The 20,557-nt window shown below is 38.2% G+C and overlaps 1 protein-coding gene and 7 non-coding genes across 8 annotated transcripts; 5 read left to right on the plus strand and 3 right to left on the minus strand.

The window, feature by feature from the left end:
- The first annotated feature begins 9,331 nt into the window (after positions 1–9,331).
- Positions 9,332–9,405, plus strand: trnat-cgu (transfer RNA threonine (anticodon CGU)). Its single transcript has one exon. It is a non-coding gene; the product is annotated as a tRNA-Thr (tRNA).
- Positions 9,406–9,706: 301 nt separating this feature from the next.
- Positions 9,707–9,780, plus strand: trnat-ugu (transfer RNA threonine (anticodon UGU)). Its single transcript has one exon. It is a non-coding gene; the product is annotated as a tRNA-Thr (tRNA).
- Positions 9,781–10,102: 322 nt separating this feature from the next.
- Positions 10,103–10,176, plus strand: trnat-ugu (transfer RNA threonine (anticodon UGU)). Its single transcript has one exon. It is a non-coding gene; the product is annotated as a tRNA-Thr (tRNA).
- Positions 10,177–11,044: 868 nt separating this feature from the next.
- Positions 11,045–11,118, plus strand: trnap-ugg (transfer RNA proline (anticodon UGG)). Its single transcript has one exon. It is a non-coding gene; the product is annotated as a tRNA-Pro (tRNA).
- A 715-nt stretch (positions 11,119–11,833) lies between these two features.
- On the minus strand, positions 11,834–11,907 carry trnat-ugu (transfer RNA threonine (anticodon UGU)). Its single transcript has one exon. It is a non-coding gene; the product is annotated as a tRNA-Thr (tRNA).
- A 243-nt stretch (positions 11,908–12,150) lies between these two features.
- Positions 12,151–12,224, minus strand: trnat-agu (transfer RNA threonine (anticodon AGU)). Its single transcript has one exon. It is a non-coding gene; the product is annotated as a tRNA-Thr (tRNA).
- A 324-nt stretch (positions 12,225–12,548) lies between these two features.
- Positions 12,549–12,622, minus strand: trnat-ugu (transfer RNA threonine (anticodon UGU)). Its single transcript has one exon. It is a non-coding gene; the product is annotated as a tRNA-Thr (tRNA).
- A 3,063-nt stretch (positions 12,623–15,685) lies between these two features.
- Positions 15,686–18,992, plus strand: LOC104967121 (leukotriene B4 receptor 1-like). Its single transcript, XM_010796532.1, has 3 exons — positions 15,686–16,571; positions 17,178–17,454; positions 18,341–18,992. The coding sequence occupies exons 1-3, from the start codon at positions 16,081–16,083 to the stop codon at positions 18,728–18,730; spliced, it is 1,158 nt and encodes a 385-aa protein (XP_010794834.1). The 5' UTR covers positions 15,686–16,080; the 3' UTR covers positions 18,731–18,992.
- Positions 18,993–20,557: the final 1,565 nt, after the last annotated feature.

Genomic DNA, 20,557 nt, shown 5'->3' on the forward strand with positions numbered 1-20,557 from the left:
TCTGTAATGTGTTGTGCCTTGCTGCGTAGCATAATGTCTGTAAATGGGTGAGATAGCAGGGATGACACCCACTCTGCTGGGGTCCAGGAAAGGCTGGTTAGGTAACATGGGATACGGTAACCCCCTGCTGTGGTAAACACACACACACACACACACACACACACATGTTTAACGACGGTAGAAAATGTCAATCGTGGCGTGAGATTTTACAGGAAACTCATTAAGCTTCTCTCAGTCAAAGTGTCACAGTGTTGTGATAATATCATGATATACAAACATCTATGGTATCTATATCCATGCAGAGTTTGTTTAATGAAAGCCGGAATATTTTTACTCTAAACATCCTGCAGTAAGCTTATACTAAATCCACAATATTTACCCAATATGTGCTGTGTGCAGAACAAGCAAAGGCTTTAAGCGAGAACATCCTGCAAACAGTGGAGCTCTAATTCATCAGACTGCAGTAAACACAAGGCCAGAGAGAACAGATAATCCCTGTTTAATAAAACTGAATGATAGTTAAAGACTAAAAAACACATTTCCATCCATCGTTTTGAGAATTTTGCTTGTTTTGAATTTGGAAAGCCCTCCAAAAGTCCCACATTTATCAGATTAAGTGAGACTTAATGCCTGTTTTCAAGATGGACATTGTTACCAAAAGGCAAGAAAGAACACATAATCCTTTTTTAATCAAAGTTAATTATGTTTAAAGACTAAAAAATGCATTTTCATAAATAGTTTTGAGAATCACTCCAAAAGCCCCACAATTATCATTTAGTACTCACTGCTCTTTCAAGGTTGAAATTGGCCGACAAGAAGCAAGAAAGAACACAGAATCAATTTTTAATAAGTGTAATGATGCTTACAGACATAAAAAATAAATAATCCAAACTATTTTTGCTTGTTTTGCATTTGGAAATCACTTCAAAATTCTCACTATTATCAGAAACATTTAGTGGCTCAATAGCTTCAAGGTGGAAATGAATTGCAGAGTAAATTCACAACACTCACACACACCAGCAGAGAGAGATCACCTGTTGTCACCCATCACTCAACACACACACACACACACACACACACACACACACACACACACACACACACACACACACACACACACACACACACACCCTGACTCCCGGTCTATCCACGGCGCACAAAAGCTGTTATAGATTCCAGTGTCAGCTGACGGGAAGCTGAGGAGCTGATTTGACTTCAGAGGAATCACAATGTCTTTATTCTGATCGTTAGATTAGCATAACTCCGTGTTGGATACGTGGACACATCTGACGTACCGCACATTGTGTGCAAAAACCAAAATAGAGGACGTACAAACACAACAACAACTACAAATCGTCCTGTCAGCACCATGACATCCCAATTTATTTCCAGAGGCGGGAAAATAAACGTGCGGAGATTTAAGGGATTTATGTCTTCACCATGTCCTCAGTTCAGTCATAAAAACATCAAAATCTTAGATGTCTGGCTTTGCACATTGACAGATAAATATATTTCTTGTTGAGTGATGTGACGGACTTTCCATTCGTAGGTACAACGATTAAGGGAAGAGTAACCCTTACTGCAATTTAATACACTTAGGATAGTGGTTTTCTCCCATAACCTGTTTAGCCCTGAGCCTGTTTTTCAGGTCTCAGGCTCGAAAAGGACATTCCCAGAACAAATGAATATATCTTCACTTCTAAAAGGGGTAAATTAATCATCTTTTTTTCTCAAAGCAATGACACACCTGTGAGTTGGAAGTAGAAAAGTCAGAATCAATATAGATGTTTTTATTTTAAAGTAAATTCAGATTGAACATACTAAAAACATTTAAAGAACCGGTTCTGAACCTGAAAAGCTCTAGCACGGAGCTTGAACCGGAGTTGCGTTGGTGTGAATGAGGTATTATAGAAAAACCCAACTCTGGGGTCATTTGGGTGGATTTGCCATATCTCTGGAACCCGTCGGTCGATTTTGGTGATTGACGCCTCTTTTGAACCGTTAGAGCCAATAGAGTCGAGGGGAAGTTCCTAAATCCATCGAAACATTACCATTCGTGAATGAGAGTGATGTGCAGCCAGCATGCCCAAAACCGGAAGCTGGGTTACGATCTATTGAAAACTACGTTCATTGCCCTAAATGTTATGATGGATAATCAGTAATCATTTCAAAGTGACACAGAGACATTGGATTAACCTTCAGCAGTGTTTATATGCGTTGTAATGCCATTGAACACCTCTTTTGATCAGAAAACAGCAAAGGTAAGATGTATTTGCCGTTTTGGACCCGTAAAGTGAAGTTGTGTGTTGTCTTTGCCAAGCTGAGTTTCTTCCCGTTAAGTGGGTATGACACATTAATAGGTTGTTAAATGTTAAGAAGCCATAGTTTCGTAAAAAATCCGATAGCCCCTGCCGGCAGGTTAAGATTCATGAACGATTACATCTGAAGCGTCGATTCAACCTAAAAAAAACGAAACAAAAAACTACAAGTTAAAATAAAATTGGGGACGAGGTAGCAAAAAGGTAGTCTTTTTTAGGAAAGAATGACATTTATGTTTATTTTCTTATGTTTTAACATCTAAACAAAATAAAGCTTATATGCCGTGGTGAAAAGCATATCAATAAGTAAAAAAAGAAAAGCAAAGGTTAACTTTGGAGTCCAGACTGTTTGAGTTTAAAGGAGAAATGCACCAAAAAGAAAACTTTTAAATAAAATGTACTCACCCCAGAATTTAGATTTTCTCGCACACCTCCACCTGTGAACTAATGTGGAGTAATTGATGTACAAATGATCATTGTGGGGGTGAAATATTATTTTAATCAGATTTGATTGCCCTGGCACCAAGAGCAATCAACCTCCATCAGATTTTAATTAAAATACTGTTAATAAATCATAATTTTACATTTAAATAATAACATTTTCCAACTGAGCTTTGGCAGAAAATGTGTGCTCCTGCAGGGTCCCATCACTCAGAAATTAGCTGATTGGAAAGAAAAGGTTTTTAGGGACTTCAAGTTCGCCAAATGTCCAATTTACCTAAAAGCATGGAAACTAAATGAGCTTTTGAAAGCACATGCTCGAATGTCTAGCAATGCTTTCCTGTTTCTTGGGCAGAACCACGCAAGGACGCAAATCATCCTGAAATAATGAAGTATATCTAAATGACCGTGTGCAAAGGCAGCAGATCTTCTCAGTATCATTACATCTCCATCACAGAGCCGAGATTTTATTACCTCACGTTATTTGATTAGAGGATGCACTCTGTTGTCTCCTGCTCTGATACGATGATTCGAAGACATAACATGTTCCCTGTCTGCATGAAAGCAAATGAGCTCATACAGTTATTGTGCAAAAAGTACAAATTGTTTTTTTTGTTTGTTGCGTTTCCTCAGAAGGGATCGACAGATAATATTGGAAGTTGAATTTGATGTTAGCTTGTGGAGCTCAAAGTGCCAAAATAATACATTTTGAAAACTCAACAGCAATGTCTCTCATGACCTTGTTGTGAACTCATGAACCCAGATCAATAGAGTGGTGAAGGGATGCCTTATTTATGTGTTGGACCCTGAAGGAAACATCCCCCTGGTCCAATGGGTTTTCTCCATGTGATTGGAAAATAATCTCTGTGTCAAACAGATATTTATGATTCTTACACGTTTAGTTCAGCAGGATAATCTCCACATATTAACACCACGTTATGGTTTCTAAGGTAAAAAGCTAATGTTGGGCTATAAAGGAACTACAGCACGGTCACATGACTTCACATCACCACCGCTAAGCTAAAGGAGGCTAATGTTGGGCTATAAAGGAACTACAGCACGGTCACATGACTTCACGTCACCACCGCTAAGCTAAAGGTGGCTAATGTTGGGCTATAAAGGAACTACAGCACGGTCACATGACTTCACGTCACCACCGCTAAGCTAAAGGTGGCTAATGTTGGGCTATAAAGGAACTACAGCACGGTCACATGACTTCACGTCACCACCGCTAAGCTAAAGGCGGCTAATGTTGGGCGCGATGACGTTAAGTCGTCTCATAGACACTTTTAGCAACCTCTGTTTTTAAATTCACCAGTTGGGTATTTACTGACGTATTTTATGTCGTGGAATAAATAATCTCTTTAATTTTTTTGTTAACCACAGACCTTATTTCAGGCTTACAACCACAAACACATTCAGGAACCATTGACTTTTATTTTGTCCAGTACGCAGAGGAGGTGATATAGAGTTTAACCGACCTCTTCAAAGTGAAATGATGTGATCTGTCAGTCAAATCTTATTGCATTCCCAACCAATCAACTGTGATCAAAGAGGCGAATGACCGACCTAATATGACATAACATATCATCCATTATAATGTAGCAGCAGCTGTCTGAGAGGAGAGTGGAGTGAGAACATGTACTCCAAAAATACATATCATGTCATCATCTCAGCCCCCATCCCTCACCCAGGTCAGGTCAAGTGGAGCGGGCGAACGAGAGGCTTTAATGAATGTGTAATCAACTTTGTTCGAGTGCTCCTCAGATGAGCAGGCTTTCTCTCTTCTTCTCTGCTTGTCTAACACACACACACACACACACACACACACACACACACACACACACACACACTAACACACACACACACACACACACACACTTGTTGCTGAGAAGAGGCGCCAGACAGGATGCACAGCGGGGTGAATAGCCTCATCAGTAGCCTCTCTTCCTGTGTTTCGATCCAACCATCGCTCTCCAATCATGCTAATTACAGCGCAGAGGAGTGGAGAGGACACACATACTGAAGCATGCCACACACACACACACACACACACACACACACACACCAACACCCAACACACACACACACACATACAAGCACATACATCCATGCAGTTCTTATTATTACGAATGGTGACAATGTACCAATTTGGTGCTTTCTCAAGCATTTGTGTGCCTGATTGGATTAGATAATTGAAAAGTAATATTTCTTCTTTAGGAGGCGGGCAGGAGGAGGGGATGAAATGTAAATGCTACTAATATACCTTTTTTACTCTAATACAATGAATGAAAACATCAATGTATAGCTACAGAAATGAGTCCCTTAAGCCTGGAAATGAGTCAGCATGTTAGCACTTCCTGTTTTCTTGTCTAGAAGACAGTGTTTTTTTTGATTGAACTTAGGTCTGTGGTTAACACATACGCTAAAAAGATTTTTAGATTTTAGCTTAACGGTGGTGACGTGAAGTCATGTGACCGTGCTGTAGTTCCTTTATAGCCCAACATTAGCCACCTTTAGCTTAGCGGTGGTGACGTGAAGTCATGTGACCGTGCTGTAGTTAGCCCAACGTTAGCTTTTTACTTTAAAACCATTGGACCAGGGAGATGCTGCCTTCAGGGTCCAATACAGAAATATGATATCCCTGCATCCTTCTAAATCCCATTGGCCTTTTGGTTTCTGTCTTTATTGCCCTGCAGGAAAACACCGTCACATTGTGTGTTCATGTCCTCACTGATGCATCACTCACAGTACACTTCATCGAGCAAAAATAGGAACAAATATATGTTATTTATAAGAATATGTACAGGTATAGATGATGCTTCAGGCAGAGTAAAATGCATCGTATGAGTTAGAGAAAGTCCTCCAGTTCACGGGGTCAACACCACAGCGTTAATGCAAATATAAAACATTTGGAGGACAGCCTCTGCAATATATATATGTAGCGTAAAGAAGTGGATCAGTATCGTTGCTTTGTGAAAACTCACTTCCTGTTCTGGGTTTCCTCAGCTTGCAAAGCTTATCTGTATCCGTGTTGTGTTGTAAAATGAATTATCCCATGGAGAGATGTACAGTTTGATGATTGCCGACTCTGTGCCATGAGTTCTGCTCACAGTATTAGTGCCTGTTAAACAAACGCTCATAAACCTCTCCATGCTGCTGGCTGTGTCTGAAAACCCACTGTTTACACATTCATGGGAATTTATGTCCTGAATTTAATCAAAATATTGAGAGTCAGGGTCTGCATTTCTAAAGTTAAATACCTTTGTTTTGTATATGGACTCCTGTGCATTCATATTTCTTTATATTAATTAATTTAATAATCAGATTTAATCACAATACGTCACTTATTCTGGGCGAAGCTGGGTTTTGTAACTCCATTTTAGAAATAAATAATAGAAAAATATATAAATAAATGGCTTGAAAAAATATTTATAGAAACATTAGAAGTTAAATATGCAATACAAATAAATAATAAGTTTTGTTTAAGTCAAAATAAGAAGTTCAATTTAAATGTCTAATAAAAAATGTTTAATTAAATAAAACAAATATATTGGATTAGAATTTAATAATTAACCAACCATTTTTGTTGTCTTAATTGAACAACAAATCAACAGTAAATGAAAACAACAATAAAAAAACATTCCTATAACCATAAGAAGTTGAAGAAAGAAATTAAATTAAATAAAACACGGTTGTATAAACGAAAATGTTTTAAGTGTTCAAAGAAAAGCAAAAAATAGATATATAAAGTTAATTAAATAAATGTGCACATTGTATTTTAATGTATAGCAAGTCCATACACATATATATATATATATATACAGTGGTGTATTAGTATTAATGATATATTATTGATATTTTAAACCCAAGCTATAATTTCCCAATGTATATCTACTTACAGACGTTATGCTTGGAAATAATGTGTGAAATCAAATGTGACCACAGCACCCGATCTACTCCTGATTGCATAACGACTGTTCAACCCAAATTAAACTATATGTGAATATTTAAAATACAAATGATGCTGGAGACTGAGAGAGGGACCCTTGTAAAAAAGGTGAATGCATTTTCTGCCAACAGTATTGAGTATGTAAGTTGCTTTGGATAACAGCGTCTAACAAGTAACATGTAAATATACATTGTGTATTCTTCAGACATGTCTGTGCTGTGTCTCTTTGGCTTGTTTTGATCACACTTTAAATCATGCTTTTTGCTATTTAAAAAGAAGAACAGTTTCTGTATCCTTTCACTGACTGTGTATCTGTTCATGACTATTCGTGGAATCACATTTACTGTACAGTGGGTGTTTTTATCTTTAACAAAATCTGGGTTTTAATGTCTTCTATTAAAGAAAAACAGTGAATACAATGTTCATTTGAAGCAACAAAGGACCAGTGTGTGGATTTCTTTCTTTATTCTGTATATCAAAAATCTGTTGTGACTATGCATCTGGTGCAGAAAGTGCTTCCAGTAGCTATGTTCAGATCGAGAAAATTGACCAAATAACAAGCACTCTGTATATATATATATATATATATATATATATATATATATATATATCTGTAGACGTGTTTGTCCACTCTCCGTCTCTGTGAATCCGGACCTGCAGGACGAGTGCACAGAGATCAGAGAGGACAAGAGTGTGTGTGTGTGTGTGTGTGTGTGTGTGTGTGTGTGTGTGTGTGTGTGTGTGTGTGTGTGTGTGTGTGTGTTTAAACAGGCAGAAAACAACAGAGGCTGAGTGTGTTTCTGGTATCAGATAAAAGCATGCCGTGCTCTGGACCTCCACACAGAGAACGCTGCATGAATATTTAACCACCGCTGAGACATGGACATACAATCAGTTTTAACACCAAGAGTAACATGACAATAAGGTGACATTTGATTTGTATAAAATAAAGCACCATTTATACAAATCCACCATTAACGAAGTATAGGTGGAATCATCACCAGTGTTTTAATGTGACGTCTTTGATCAGAAATCTGAGGAGAAGCTACAAAAACATGAGCCGGTCGAACTACATACTAAACCTCAGGTGGACAGTTTATAATAACTCTCAATGCCCGACGGGAAGACAAAGGTAAGAGAAAAACGGGCTTGTTGCAGTGTACATCGTGGAGGAAATATGGCCCGTTTCCACAGTGGAATCACCGTCTTTCCGAATCATATTGAGCACAATGCACGTAACGGGACAGGAACACGTTTGCAAGCTACCCGGACCAGTGTGATGCCTCGATGGCAACTGAGCTAAAGAAAAGATAGCTGATGTTCAAATACATAGCAGAAAACTATCTATCCACCTACCTACCAACCTACTATCTATCTATTAGCTAGCTTACATTAGCTACCCATCTAAAAAGCTAGGTAGCGAATAATTGCTTTAAATATATGTTTTATTTAAAGCACTCTAAAGTAATGGCTTCTAGGTCACACCAAACATTTTTTATTGTAAACGTGATTGCATTCGTTATAACAATCAGAACGACTTCAATGTCCCGTCTGTGGGACTAATACATATTCTGATTCTGACTGCTTTAGATTTTTTAATATTGAATATAAATTGTCGTTTATTAAATTTACATTAATTTATTTCACTTACAAGTATGTTTTTAAGGTATAATGCATAACTGTTATCTTTAAACTACACATACAATTAGTTCAATCTCAATCTCAGTGACGCCTATTTGATATTTAAGACCTGCACCGTTTCTGACCAAATAGTATTGTCATCAGTCCGTAGTGATTTAGATCTGTTGTAGTGAATAACATCAGATACAGTGACCGTCAGCATCACTGTACACAAATCACTTCTTCTTATTTTTAGAAGTTGAATTCTTGGATTGAAGGAATAGGATGACATTTCAGGGAATGCACTTTTGACGTTTTGGAGAAAAAACACGTATTTGCTTTTATGTCCCCAGGTCTAAGTAACCTTGACATAACAGGTCACTCCTCGCTCTACGCGCTCCCAACAAGCTGCACAGTTCATTTAAGATTGTTCCAGAGAAGAGCCACTACCAAGACAACAAACCAAAAGTCAGCAAAAATAACAAAGAGGTTTCTAATATTAGTTCCTTCATCAAAAACAACGGAAAATGTTCCACAATACACAAAAAGGACATTTAAACCTCGTTAATTCACATTAAGTGCTCCAAATGTGAGCTTTGACATAATATATATATAGATAGGACTTAAAGTACTGCTTATTCAATAAACAGAATATCCCTGCCTAGAGCTGAAACCATGGAGGCCTTAAATGGACTTTCAGATGAATTCTTAATGTGACATTCTTACCATAAAACCCATTGGACCCGGTGCATGGATTGTGCAAACACACAGATTGGATCTTAAGTGACAACAATGTAGATGCACTAAACACTCGTCCCGTAGGATGTGTATATTGGTGCTTTGTGTGAGCCACTGCTGGGATTTGAACCCAAGTCCTCCTGTTCTACAAGAAAGGCGTTTAAATAAAAAATGCCGACATGTTAAGTGTTTTAAATCTAGTATTGGTCACATCTAGAGTGTCTCATAATATAGTTTTCATGCAGCTGCAACAGCAAAAAGAGGCGCTGTGGCTTAGTTGGTGAAAGCGCCTGTCTCGTAAACAGGAGATCCTGGGTTCAAATCCCAGCAGTGCCTTAGAAAGAAATACAGGTTATATCCTTCAAAATACCAGTATGTAGGATTTGATGTACACCAACCACTCTGATCTTGAGAGATAACAATGTGGATCCACTAAATGCTTAACACTTGTTCCAAAGGATCCATATGTTATGTGAGGCTCTGCTGGGATTTGAACCCAGGCTCTTCTGTTTTACAAGAACGGTGTTTTGACTTAATATGTAGAAAAAAAAGCAAAGCTTAGATTTGAGGCTTTTTAATCCAGTATTGTTCACATCTATGTTTGATCGTTTTCATGCAGCAGAGAGAATCAACAAGAGGTGCTGTGGCTTAGTTGGTGAAAGCGCCTGTCTTGTAAACAGGAGATCCTGGGTTCAAATCCCAGCAGTGCCTCAGATAGAAGAACAGTCAGAACACTTTTAAAATAAATGTGAAAGAATCCAAACATCTAGCACACCTCTACATCACAGCAGACAAGTTAAAGGTATGTATTATTTGTAAAAACAATGTTCTCTTTTAGAACTTCTAACCAAAACCCATTGTTCTAGTTCTTGAGAATGAATATAAGTTTTGAATCCTTAACACTTCAGGCCCTTAAATAACACTAGTTGTTGTTCTATGGGCCAAATTCATCTGATAGAAACAAGTAAATAATACTATGAAGTCAAACCTTTTCATTCCCTTCATCCAATTATAGTCGAGAGCAAGTATAAGAGGCGCTGTGGCTTAGCTGGTTAAAGCGCCTGTCTTGTAAACAGGAGATCCTGGGTTCAAATCCCAGCAGTGCCTCAGACAGGTGAGACATCTCTATCCTTTAAAGGACCAGTGTGTAGGACTTAAAGTCTCTTACTGCTTATTCAAAAAACTGAACATCCCTGCCTAAGCAGCTGAAACCATGGAAGCCTTCACAATACTTTTTTAAAGGAATTCTTAATGTGACATTCTTGCACTAAAACCCATTGGACCTCGTGCATGGATTGTGCAAACACACAGATTTGCTCTTTAATGACAACTGTGTGAAGTTACTAAACACTGGTCCTGAAGGGTGAACATTTGTTAAACAGTGCGAATGGCAAAACAATAACAAGGCAATTGCTTTGGCTTTTCAAGATTCTGCAAATTATATCAATGAGATTGCCATTTTATTCAAAGTACTGTAAAGGAAAAGTAAGTTCAGTGTGTTGAATCATCGCTATGCTTCCTTGAATCCTACGCACCAACTAAGCCACAGCACCTCTTCAACTAGAAGTGTTTAAGTGTTTTGAATACAGTATCGGTCACATCTATTGTGTCTTATGTGATAGTCTTCATTCAGCTGTAAACAAACACTAAGAGGTGCTGTGGCTTAGTTGGTCCAAATCCCAGCCGTGCCTCGGATAGAAAAGCCATCTGGTAGCTTTAAAATCTGGTTTCCAAGGGCAACTATTGTCTTTCAAAAGACCAGATTGTGGGATTTAATGTATCTTAGTTCTGACTCAACAAACTGAATATCCCCTTCTTAGGCTATGGTATAAACTAAGCTGTCTTTGAATGATTTAAAAATAGCTGCTTTAACCACAAATGAAATGAACAATTCAACAAAGGTGAAGTTGGGTTTTTAAAGGGTTTCAATCCAGTATTATCTACATCTAGGTTTTCTAGTTCGTGGTCTTTAAGTGGCGCTGGGGCTTAGTTGGTGAAAGCACCTGTCTTGGAAACAGGAGATCCCGGGTTCAAATCCCAGCAGTGCCTCAGTAAGAACATCAATCTGAAAACTTTAACTACTAGTTTTGCAAATGAACTGCAATTAACATCAATTTAGCATTTTGGAAACCGTATGCCTGAGATTTACACAGTGAAGACTTCAAATTCAGTTGCTCTTAAAGGAACAGTTGGAATAATATGTCAATTTGCTTACTGCCTAGAGTTACATGATAAGATCGATATCTCTCTGTACTGTGAATATGATGCTTAGCTTAGCAACATGCTAGCCTGGCTCCATCCTAAGCTAAGCAATCCTCCTCCCTGCAGCTGGACCGTCTTCATATTGAGTGTTCAGACATGAGAGTGGTATTGATCCTCTCAGTCAGAAGCGTTATGACCCTGGGTCATTTCTTCTTGATGTGCTTTGGTTCGTCAGATCTCTTTCGGTTCCCCTCATGGTGTGTGTGTGCATGTCATGCACACACACTCTATAAAGACAACTGGTTCGTTCCTATGAAAGAAGCTCAACTGTGCCCGGAGGCGAAAAATATTTGACTATTCAAAACCTGTTTCTACCACATCAGTTTGGCCCGTAGATGAAACACTAGTGTATCCTATGTTGTTGGAATAAAATGGATACAAAACGTGTATGGATTCTCAACAACACCTTCAATGGGGTTTCGTTAGCAATCCTGAGTAAACCTTTGCAGTTTTTTGGACTGTTTAAATTCTGTTAAAAGAGTTCAGAGGGTTCTCCTGTGTGAGGCACTGCTGGGATTTGAACCCAGGATCTCCTGTTTACAAGACAGGTGCTTTCACCAACTAAGCCACAGCGCCATTAATCGATACAGCAAAAAAGTATTAGTAGTATTTATCACTTGTTTCTATCACATCAATTTTGCTCATATAACTAATCGTGTTACCTAGGGGTCTGAGTGATTTAGAATAAAGATAGAGAAGCCCTTTGACAATTGTAAACTAGATATTTTTTAAAAGCGGACCTTAAGGTTGTTTGCAGTAGCTTATTGGACTCTTATTATGTCTTCATAGTGAAAACAGTTCAAGACACTTTCCTATGTGAGACTCTGCTGCGATTTGAACCCAGGATCTCCTGTTTACTAGACAGGCGCTTTCACCAACTAAGCCACAGAGCCTCTTGTTCTTGCACTTGACTATAATTAGATAAAGGGAAACTTCCTAGTATTAATGACCTGTGTCTATCAGATGAATTTGGCCCAACAACAACAACAACTATTGTTATCTAAGGCCCTGAAGTGTTAGGGATTCAAAACGTGTATTAAATCTCAAGAACCAGTTCAATAGGTTTAAGTTAGAAGTTAGAAGAAGATTTTGGTCTTTTTTTTTTTTTTTTACAAATAGTACATACCTCTAACTTGTCTGCTGTGATGTACAGGTGTGCTAGATGTTTGGATTCTTTCACATTTATTTTAAAAGTGTTCTGACTGTTCTTCTATCTGAGGCACTGCTGGGATTTGAACCCAGGATCTCCTGTTTACAAGACAGGCGCTTTCACCAACTAAGCCACAGCGCCTCTTAGTCTTCNGGAAAACAAATATGTGAGGATCAAAAATACATATGTAAAACTTTTTTCTGTATTTGGATTTTATTTATATGTATATGAAACGGAACACATTTGTGTGTGCATTGAAAAACACAAGTGTGGATCCGTAAATACAAGTGTGAATCCTTTTGCGGATCATGAATTACAAGTTTGAATCCTTCTGTGTGCATGTGTGTATTATGAGACTGTTCTGAGCCCATAGTTTTCCCACTTCCTCTGAGGGGACAGCACGGAGGGGGGGCATGAAGAAAGACCTGCACCAGCTTCATCCACGCTGAAGTTACTGTTACTTATCAATGGCTCAGTGTCATTTAATTTGACTAAATGTCTTTACATATACCTTTAATAGATGTTATTATTATCCACCTTTTTGTTTTATGTCCTTTTATTTAAAACATTCTTTGAGACTTCTTCTTCTGGTTCAAATTTCAATAAATGTAATTTGTATAATCACTCTTTTGTCTTTATTCTACATGAAAATGTTAGATATTCCATTCAAATCTGTTGATTATTCATATCTTCCTCAGGCTAGGAATAGTATGTTGAGTTTGTAATGCTAAATGTATCATTTTCTCACAGGATATAGAATGAGAGTTGTCTCATTCTATATCCTGTGAGAAAATGATACATTTAGCATTACAAACTCAACATACTATTCCTAGCCTGAGGAAGATATGAATAATCAACAGATTTGAATNACAGACAGACAGACAGACAGACAGACAGACAGACAGACAGACAGACAGACAGACAGACAGACAGACAGACAGATTAAACTGCCCGATTACTCCCCCTTTTATTAGTTTTATGAAGGAGATGTCCGGTCACCAGTCTGCATGATTGATGTGAATTTGTTTGAGCTCTGCTCAGCTCCGTGTGCATGTGTTCTGAGTGTTTGTTTCCCTTTAAAACAGACTCTCCTGTTTTGCCAATCCGGTGCTTAAACAAGTAGACCCCTGGCCGAGATGCCCATACAATGAAGTCAGAGTTCGAAATATATCTCAAATAATGTATGCACTGTCATTTCCCCAAGTAAACATAACAGTCTGCAATGAAATGGTTGTCTCCTGTGCTCCACTTCCTCCTTGGCGGTAACTTTCTCAACAAAAAAAAATAAAGTCAGGATGACGAATTAGTTTCTCGTGCGCACGAGAAACTAATTCGTCATCCTGACTTTATTTTTTATTTATTTTTTCTCAAACCGTTATCCCGACTTTTTTTTTCTCTCTTTTTTGTTTTCCATGTCCCTTTAGGGGCTCCATAATTACATAACTATTTTTGAATATTATTCTTGTTTTGCTTCACAACGAGTGCAGATTTCTGTTGCTTTCTGTTCGGAGATAGCTGATTAGAAAGATTTTAATTTCACAGTTTATTTGCCTTCTTGGCCTTCTTTTATATGTACAAAAGTGGTGGGGCACGAACAACTTAGATGTGTATATATAAGCTTCTGGTGCTTTTTTAAACACGTAAACAAATAGCTATAGGTGGTACAGAGGGAGGGATATAAGGACAACACAGACACTCATCACTGAGGTCACAATATCAATCGATCCAGCAGAGCATTAGCCTGGGCAAAACACAGAAGATCAACAAAATATATGACATAAAATGAACTTACCAAAGCTGAAGTAGATGGTCAACTTCATTCATTTTCCTTCCGTTTTACTGATTTTAATCGCTATAGAGTGGCGAAGTCCCTCCCCTTCCAGGGGACCTCCATTGGACCTTATTTCGGAAAAAGTATGTATTGAAGTCAATGGAGAGAGAAAGATTATCTTTTGATCCCGTTTGAATTGTGCAACAAATTACACATATGATGTTTGTCAATTTAAAAGATAATTTTGCAAGTCAAAAACATAAACATGTGCCGTAAAACTGTGAAGTAACACATTTTTTTGTGTGAAGCGCTCAATGAACTACAACTCTTGCATACGTCACCAACACCAAGATGGCCGACACGTTAGCACATTTCACCTCTTTCTTTCAGAATGAAGCGAAAAGTATTAAAAGAGGTGAAAAACACTACAAGTCTGGCCATGTTGAGAGCTGAACATACACAAAAGGGGAGTTAGTCGGTTCCAGCATGCGGGACCGGCTTTACAAGGTTTCGGTGAGTAACACGAGTGTAATGTGTTACGTGAATGTCAGCTAGCTAAATTCACTTACGCGACTCTGGGATTTGTAGTCTTTCTAGTTTTTCTAGTATTTTTCATAGTCTTATATTTCAACAGTTTTAAGACAAACTGTGATTGTTTTTACATGGAAATGATTTTTTAAGATTGACAAACATGTGTAATTCATGGCACAATTCAAACGGGATCGAAAGATAATCTTTCTCTCCCCATTGACTTCAATAAATAATTTTTCAGAAATAAGGTCCCATGGGGCGGAAGTAGGTGGGCGTGACTTTGCCACTCTATACGCTGCTCTCTCTCGTCTCCTCTTCACAAACAACTACTATTTTCGCGGCACACGTACTTACAGCCAATCAGCTCTCTGAATTATGAGATGACGTATGGTAGGTATGTCAGCACAGAGCCCTATATGGTGATTAATTTTTTGCCGCACACATTGAATAGAAAAATACTCTGAGCATGCGCAGTGTAGTTTTTACAGCAACCATTCACTTTGACAGTGAGAGAGAGGGGCTAGATCGGGGCTTGAATCAGATGATTAAACATGATCTTAAAATATATTTTAAGATGTATTGTTTTTGCATTTATTTGCATTTATTTGGAATTATTATTTGAATTACTTTCTGCTGACACTAGGTGGGGCTGTGCCCTAATGACCAGTCGCCACTGCGTCTTGGTAATCATTTGGTATAAAACTGATGTGACAGAACTTACATTCTCATAATAATTTGGCAGACTGAAGGAAAATGTACCTGTAATAATAAAGTGCTGACTTGCTGGTATAAGAAAAATTATCTTTCTGTCCACATTTCACTAGTGTCCTTATAAATGGCACAAATTGCGAAATAGGGACAAAATGCAGGAAATAATACATTTATCGACAGGTCAAAGTATACTTTTTAAAATTCATGATATACAGTAATCTTCTATTTGTTTGCTGCAGACAAGTCTTACAGATGTATATATATATCTATGAAACCCTGTCACATCACTGTAGAAGGCAGGACATGCACCACTTGTAAAAGTATCAATCCTTTAAATAAAGAGGCAGTTAATAATATGTTGAGGTCCATTTATGCTGATAACAGGCAGGTCCACTTTCCGTAAATATGTAGTGTAGATTTAAAGTAGCAGAACAGGAAAAAACATGTTGGGTGACATCTCAAAGCGTTGACACACATTTGAACCTAACAAACGTTAATTCAACATATCCTGTTTCCTGTCTTTTTTTCTGTTGTGTAAATCTCACAGTTCTCAAAGCCTCACTCAGATTCTTCTAAGGCTTTCCTGATGGCGTCCAATATCACCACCACCATCTCCCAGCAGTCTTCTTCTTTCTCCCTTCCTCTGTCCATCAACCACATGGTCGGCATCGCCATCTTGACCCTCGCCTTTGTTCTGGGCTTCCCTGGGAACCTGTTTGTTGTTTGGACAGTGTTGTGCCGGGTAAAGAAGCGCTCAGTGACCTGTTTGCTGGTGCTGAATCTGAGCATGGCGGATGCTTTCGTGCTGCTCAGCGCCCCTTTGTTCCTGCGCTACCTGGCTGGAGGCCGAGGCTGGGAGTTTGGCTCGGCAGCATGCAAGCTGGTGCATTACCTATCGAGTGTGAACATGTACGTCTCCATCTACCTCATCTGCCTGATGAGCATGGACCGCTGGTTGGCCGTGTCCAGGCCGTTTCTGTCCCAGAGGATGAGAACCAAGCGCTCCCTCCTGATTCTGCTGCTCGTCATATGGGTGTTGGCGTTCCTCATGTCACTGCCGATGCCTTTTTACCGCAGGTGAGGCTAACATGTCGTATCTTTAAATATATTACGTTTCTTTATTCGAAAAGTTTAGTTTTGAATGGTTGCTGACAAACTGAAGTCAATCAAATTGATATCTGTTTTTACAACAACAAAAAAAGTAAAGGGTACGGCGTTAACTTTGTAGTAATTTGAAGAGATTTTTTGAAAATTCTGAATAAGGGATCATAAACATGTGTCTTTTCAACAAGTGAGAAAACATTTCAAATTTCTTTTTTGGACTTTATAGTATTAATAAAAATTAAAATTGTTGGATGGTGTGGCAAGAGTTTAAAATATAGTAACAACAGTTTTTTACCAGTGTATGTGTTCATGCTCTTACATATCGAATGCAATTTAAGGTTGCCTCATAGTTTTGTAACTTCCATATAAAGCATAATTAAATGCTGTGTTTCTACATTGTCACACATTTTAATAATAATAATATACTCAAGGAAATTGCCGACATTTGCTATACTGTTATTAAGGGTTAGTAGATCCATTAAAACATTATTAAATTAAGTTACAGAATTGACTCTGCATGGTATATCTACTTTAACATTGACTTCATATTTGTGTGTTTTTCCTCTTTTTTTCTGTAAGTAATGTGAAGAAGATTTTCCCAAACAATATCTCTTTGAGCTTCTGCATGCCGTACCACTGGAAGAGCAAGGGTCACCGGGTCTTCCAGTACCTGTTTGAGACCATCATGGCCTGTCTGTTGCCTTTCTCCCTCATCAACACATGTTACTCCTCCGTCATCTGTCGTCTGCAGAGTGCCAAGTTCCAGCGCCGAGCACAAGGCAGCCGCCTCATCCTGATGATCATCTGTACCTTTGCAGTTTTCTGGCTGCCGTATCACATCGTCAACATCATAGAGGTGAGTTTTATATTGATGAGTTTGACCTAAATGGGCCAGAAATAGATACTGATTCCGTTAAATGCCAAAAGTATGCTTTATGTTCAGGTATGTGGTGTTTCCCGCCAAGATGTTGTGGGAATACACAGCATTAAATAACAAATGTGACATCGAAGTGGTCAAATCCATTCTTGACAGTCTATGAAATGAACCAATGCTTAGGAAGTAACCTTCAACCATTCATATCATCATTCATCAGTCAACCAAACTGACATTTCAGTAAAATATTAACAACATTTCTATGCAATACACTTAAAATATACAAACACAAATCAATATTTTCCATAATTTCAGTGCTGTTTACTTTGACATATGATCATCAATCCATTTTCAAAAAGGGTTACTATTTCCCTAATCTGATAAGAAAACTCCAACGCTGTATTTAAAACAGGGCTATGTCGTAAGACTTTGCATACTGTTGCAAAATGAACTCTTCGACTCTCGCTATGCAGTTGGTTCTGCTTTGCTGTTTTTCGTTATTGTAGGAAGTGACTAAAACTCAACAGTTTTTTTTTTACATTTAGTGTCCAAGTGACTCATAGCTATTAATGTGAAACTGATGGTGAAAGTGCCGACTTTTATGGACAGTTGCTTAAGTCCAATTGAGAAAAAATGGTGAAGTAGAATTGACTGAAAAATAAAGTAGTGAGTCAGAACAGTATTCCTTAAAGACAAACAACAGGGGTGATGTGTTTTGATGGAGTGAACATGAACAACACAACCTTGCTGCTGCAACACAAACATTTCCCAACTGGGGATCAATAAAGTACTTCTTATCTTATCTTGTCTAAAGGTTCTGACCAGGCTTGTTTTGTTTTAACCACCCTCCCCCGTCTTTCTCCAACAGGTAGTGGGTCTGTTGCAGGACAGTAAATCCACTGTTGATGCCGCCCTTGCAGCCCGTCCAAATGTCACAGCGTTTGCCTACTTCAGCAGTGCGATCAATCCTATTCTGTACGTGTTCGCCGGCAGCTCCCACATCCGCAACGCCGGCCTCAGCTTCATGGGAAAGCTCTTCGAGGCCACCAACTCCGAGAGCAGGACCACGTCTACCTTCGCCAGAAGTGGTCGCATTAGCCGCAGCAGCTCTTCACCGGACGAGAGCTCCGTCCTGAACACGCTCTCGGTTAAACTCGGGAGGCCTTTCAAAAGCAAGCACAAGGACAGGAGCGGCAGCGTGCCGGGAAAAGAGGTGGATGAGCCTGAACTCAGGTCTCTGGCCAACCAACTAAACTGATACACTGTGTTGACTCATACATTGAATTATAGGATGTATTTCCTTAACATTTGGTACAAAAAGTATGTATGCCTATAAGATGAATCATTTGCTATATACCCCAAAAAATGTTTGATATACAGCTATACAGTATATAATATATAAATTTGTTTAGATATATGTAAATTACGACATATTTTGGATGTGTGGAAAAGGCTATTTTCTTTTACATTTAATTTGTATTTGGTAATTTCTAACTTAATAAAGCTTTTTTTATATTTAATTTCTAATGCAGTTTGTTTTTCATAAAGAATCAAGAGTACATGAAGTACTGGCTTGCAAAGTTGGTTTTTCCCTAATGCAATATTTAGGACAGATCATTGCACAAGAAACATTTCATCAGAACGTATTTTTTTCACTATTTCCTGCCTCAGCTCTCTCTATTTCATAACACCTGAATACAACTGCCATGTTACAAGATATGAGATTAGTTTTTATTTCATAAAGATAAAGCAACACTTAATCAGAATCAAGCAAGAGTTTAATAGAAAAAAATAAAACTATAAGTTGCAAACAAATCATTTGTGTAATCATGTAAACTATAAGTATTTTTTTCTTTCTGTTAACATATATTTTTGTTTGCTGTTCTCTTTGCTTCAATTTCTCAATGATCCGACTTTTGCTCTCACTGCAGCTCTTCTCGTTTGTACTCCCTCATTTTTTGTTTTCGATTCTGACACAAACGTCCCAGGTGGGCGGGACTTTCAGGGGTGCATCTCCATTGGCTACTCAGTTTTTGAGTGACAGCCCACTACACCACATATCATACAGTGCAACTCATGCAGCAAACTCCGGAGTCCACTCGGTCACTCCTGGGAAGTTTTCATGAAAATATCGGACTTCTCTCATGGATTGCATTATACTTGTGTTGTGTAGTTTATGCTTTATTCCAACTTTAAATATTGTAATACCTGAACACACTGCTGCTGTAAAATTATTTCCCAATTTGGGATCGATAAAGTGTCTCTCTGTATATTTATTTATTTTATAGGTAAAAAAAAACACATCTATGTATTTTCAAGCTAAAGGTGATACACAATATAAACTGTATACTGTTATTTTTTCAAAGACATGTTACATTTCAAAAGCATATATTGCTATGTTTAGGACAAACAATTAAAGACTGCTTTTATTTTACAAATTCTACAATATAAAAGTGGCAGATTTGCTTTATTAAACAGACCAGACCGATACCACATCTTACTATGTTGGTCTGAAGAGCTGAAGCATTTATTCATACACAATGGATCAAAACTGTGTAGTCTCATTCTATATCCTGTGAGAAAATGATATACATTTAGCATTAAAACCTCAACATACTATTCCTGAGGAAGATATGAATAATCAACAGATTTGAATGGAATCTCTAACATTTTCATGTAGAATAAAGACAAAAGAGTGTTTATACAAATTACATTTAAACAAAAATAAACCCAGTGTACCTCAAATTAGGGGTGCTACACTACCAAATAACTAATGTCAAGGAAATGGACCCGCATAAATGACGAAAATTTAGTCTACATATTAATCAGTCTTTCACACGGATGACTGGAATGACCGAAATTTAGGCTACGATATAATATGTCTTTCAAGGATGAATGGTATATGACCAACATGTTTCTACACGGACTTTTTTATTTGTAAATTTTTTCACGGCGCTTACAGATAAGGTACAGTGAGATAATAACTAAGATCCCCTCCACCGCCGGGTAACCAGGCGTGGACGTCCCCCCTCGCGGGGCTTTATAACGCGTTGCGGCGGTGACGGAGACTCCCCTGTCGTGTATC

Source organism: Notothenia coriiceps, unplaced genomic scaffold (assembly GCF_000735185.1).
Source record: "Notothenia coriiceps isolate Sejong01 unplaced genomic scaffold, NC01 NC01_scaffold00037250, whole genome shotgun sequence".
Lineage (NCBI taxonomy): Eukaryota > Metazoa > Chordata > Actinopteri > Perciformes > Nototheniidae > Notothenia > Notothenia coriiceps.

Bases quoted from the DNA above. Each gene is read 5' to 3' on its own strand.
- LOC104967121 (XM_010796532.1), top strand. From the start codon at position 16,081: ATGGCGTCCAATATCACCACCACCATCTCCCAGCAGTCTTCTTCTTTC. The intron at 16,572-17,177 runs GTGAGGCTAACA...TTTTTCTGTAAG, and splicing joins CCGATGCCTTTTTACCGCAG to TAATGTGAAGAAGATTTTCC. The intron at 17,455-18,340 runs GTGAGTTTTATA...TTTCTCCAACAG, and splicing joins ACATCGTCAACATCATAGAG to GTAGTGGGTCTGTTGCAGGA.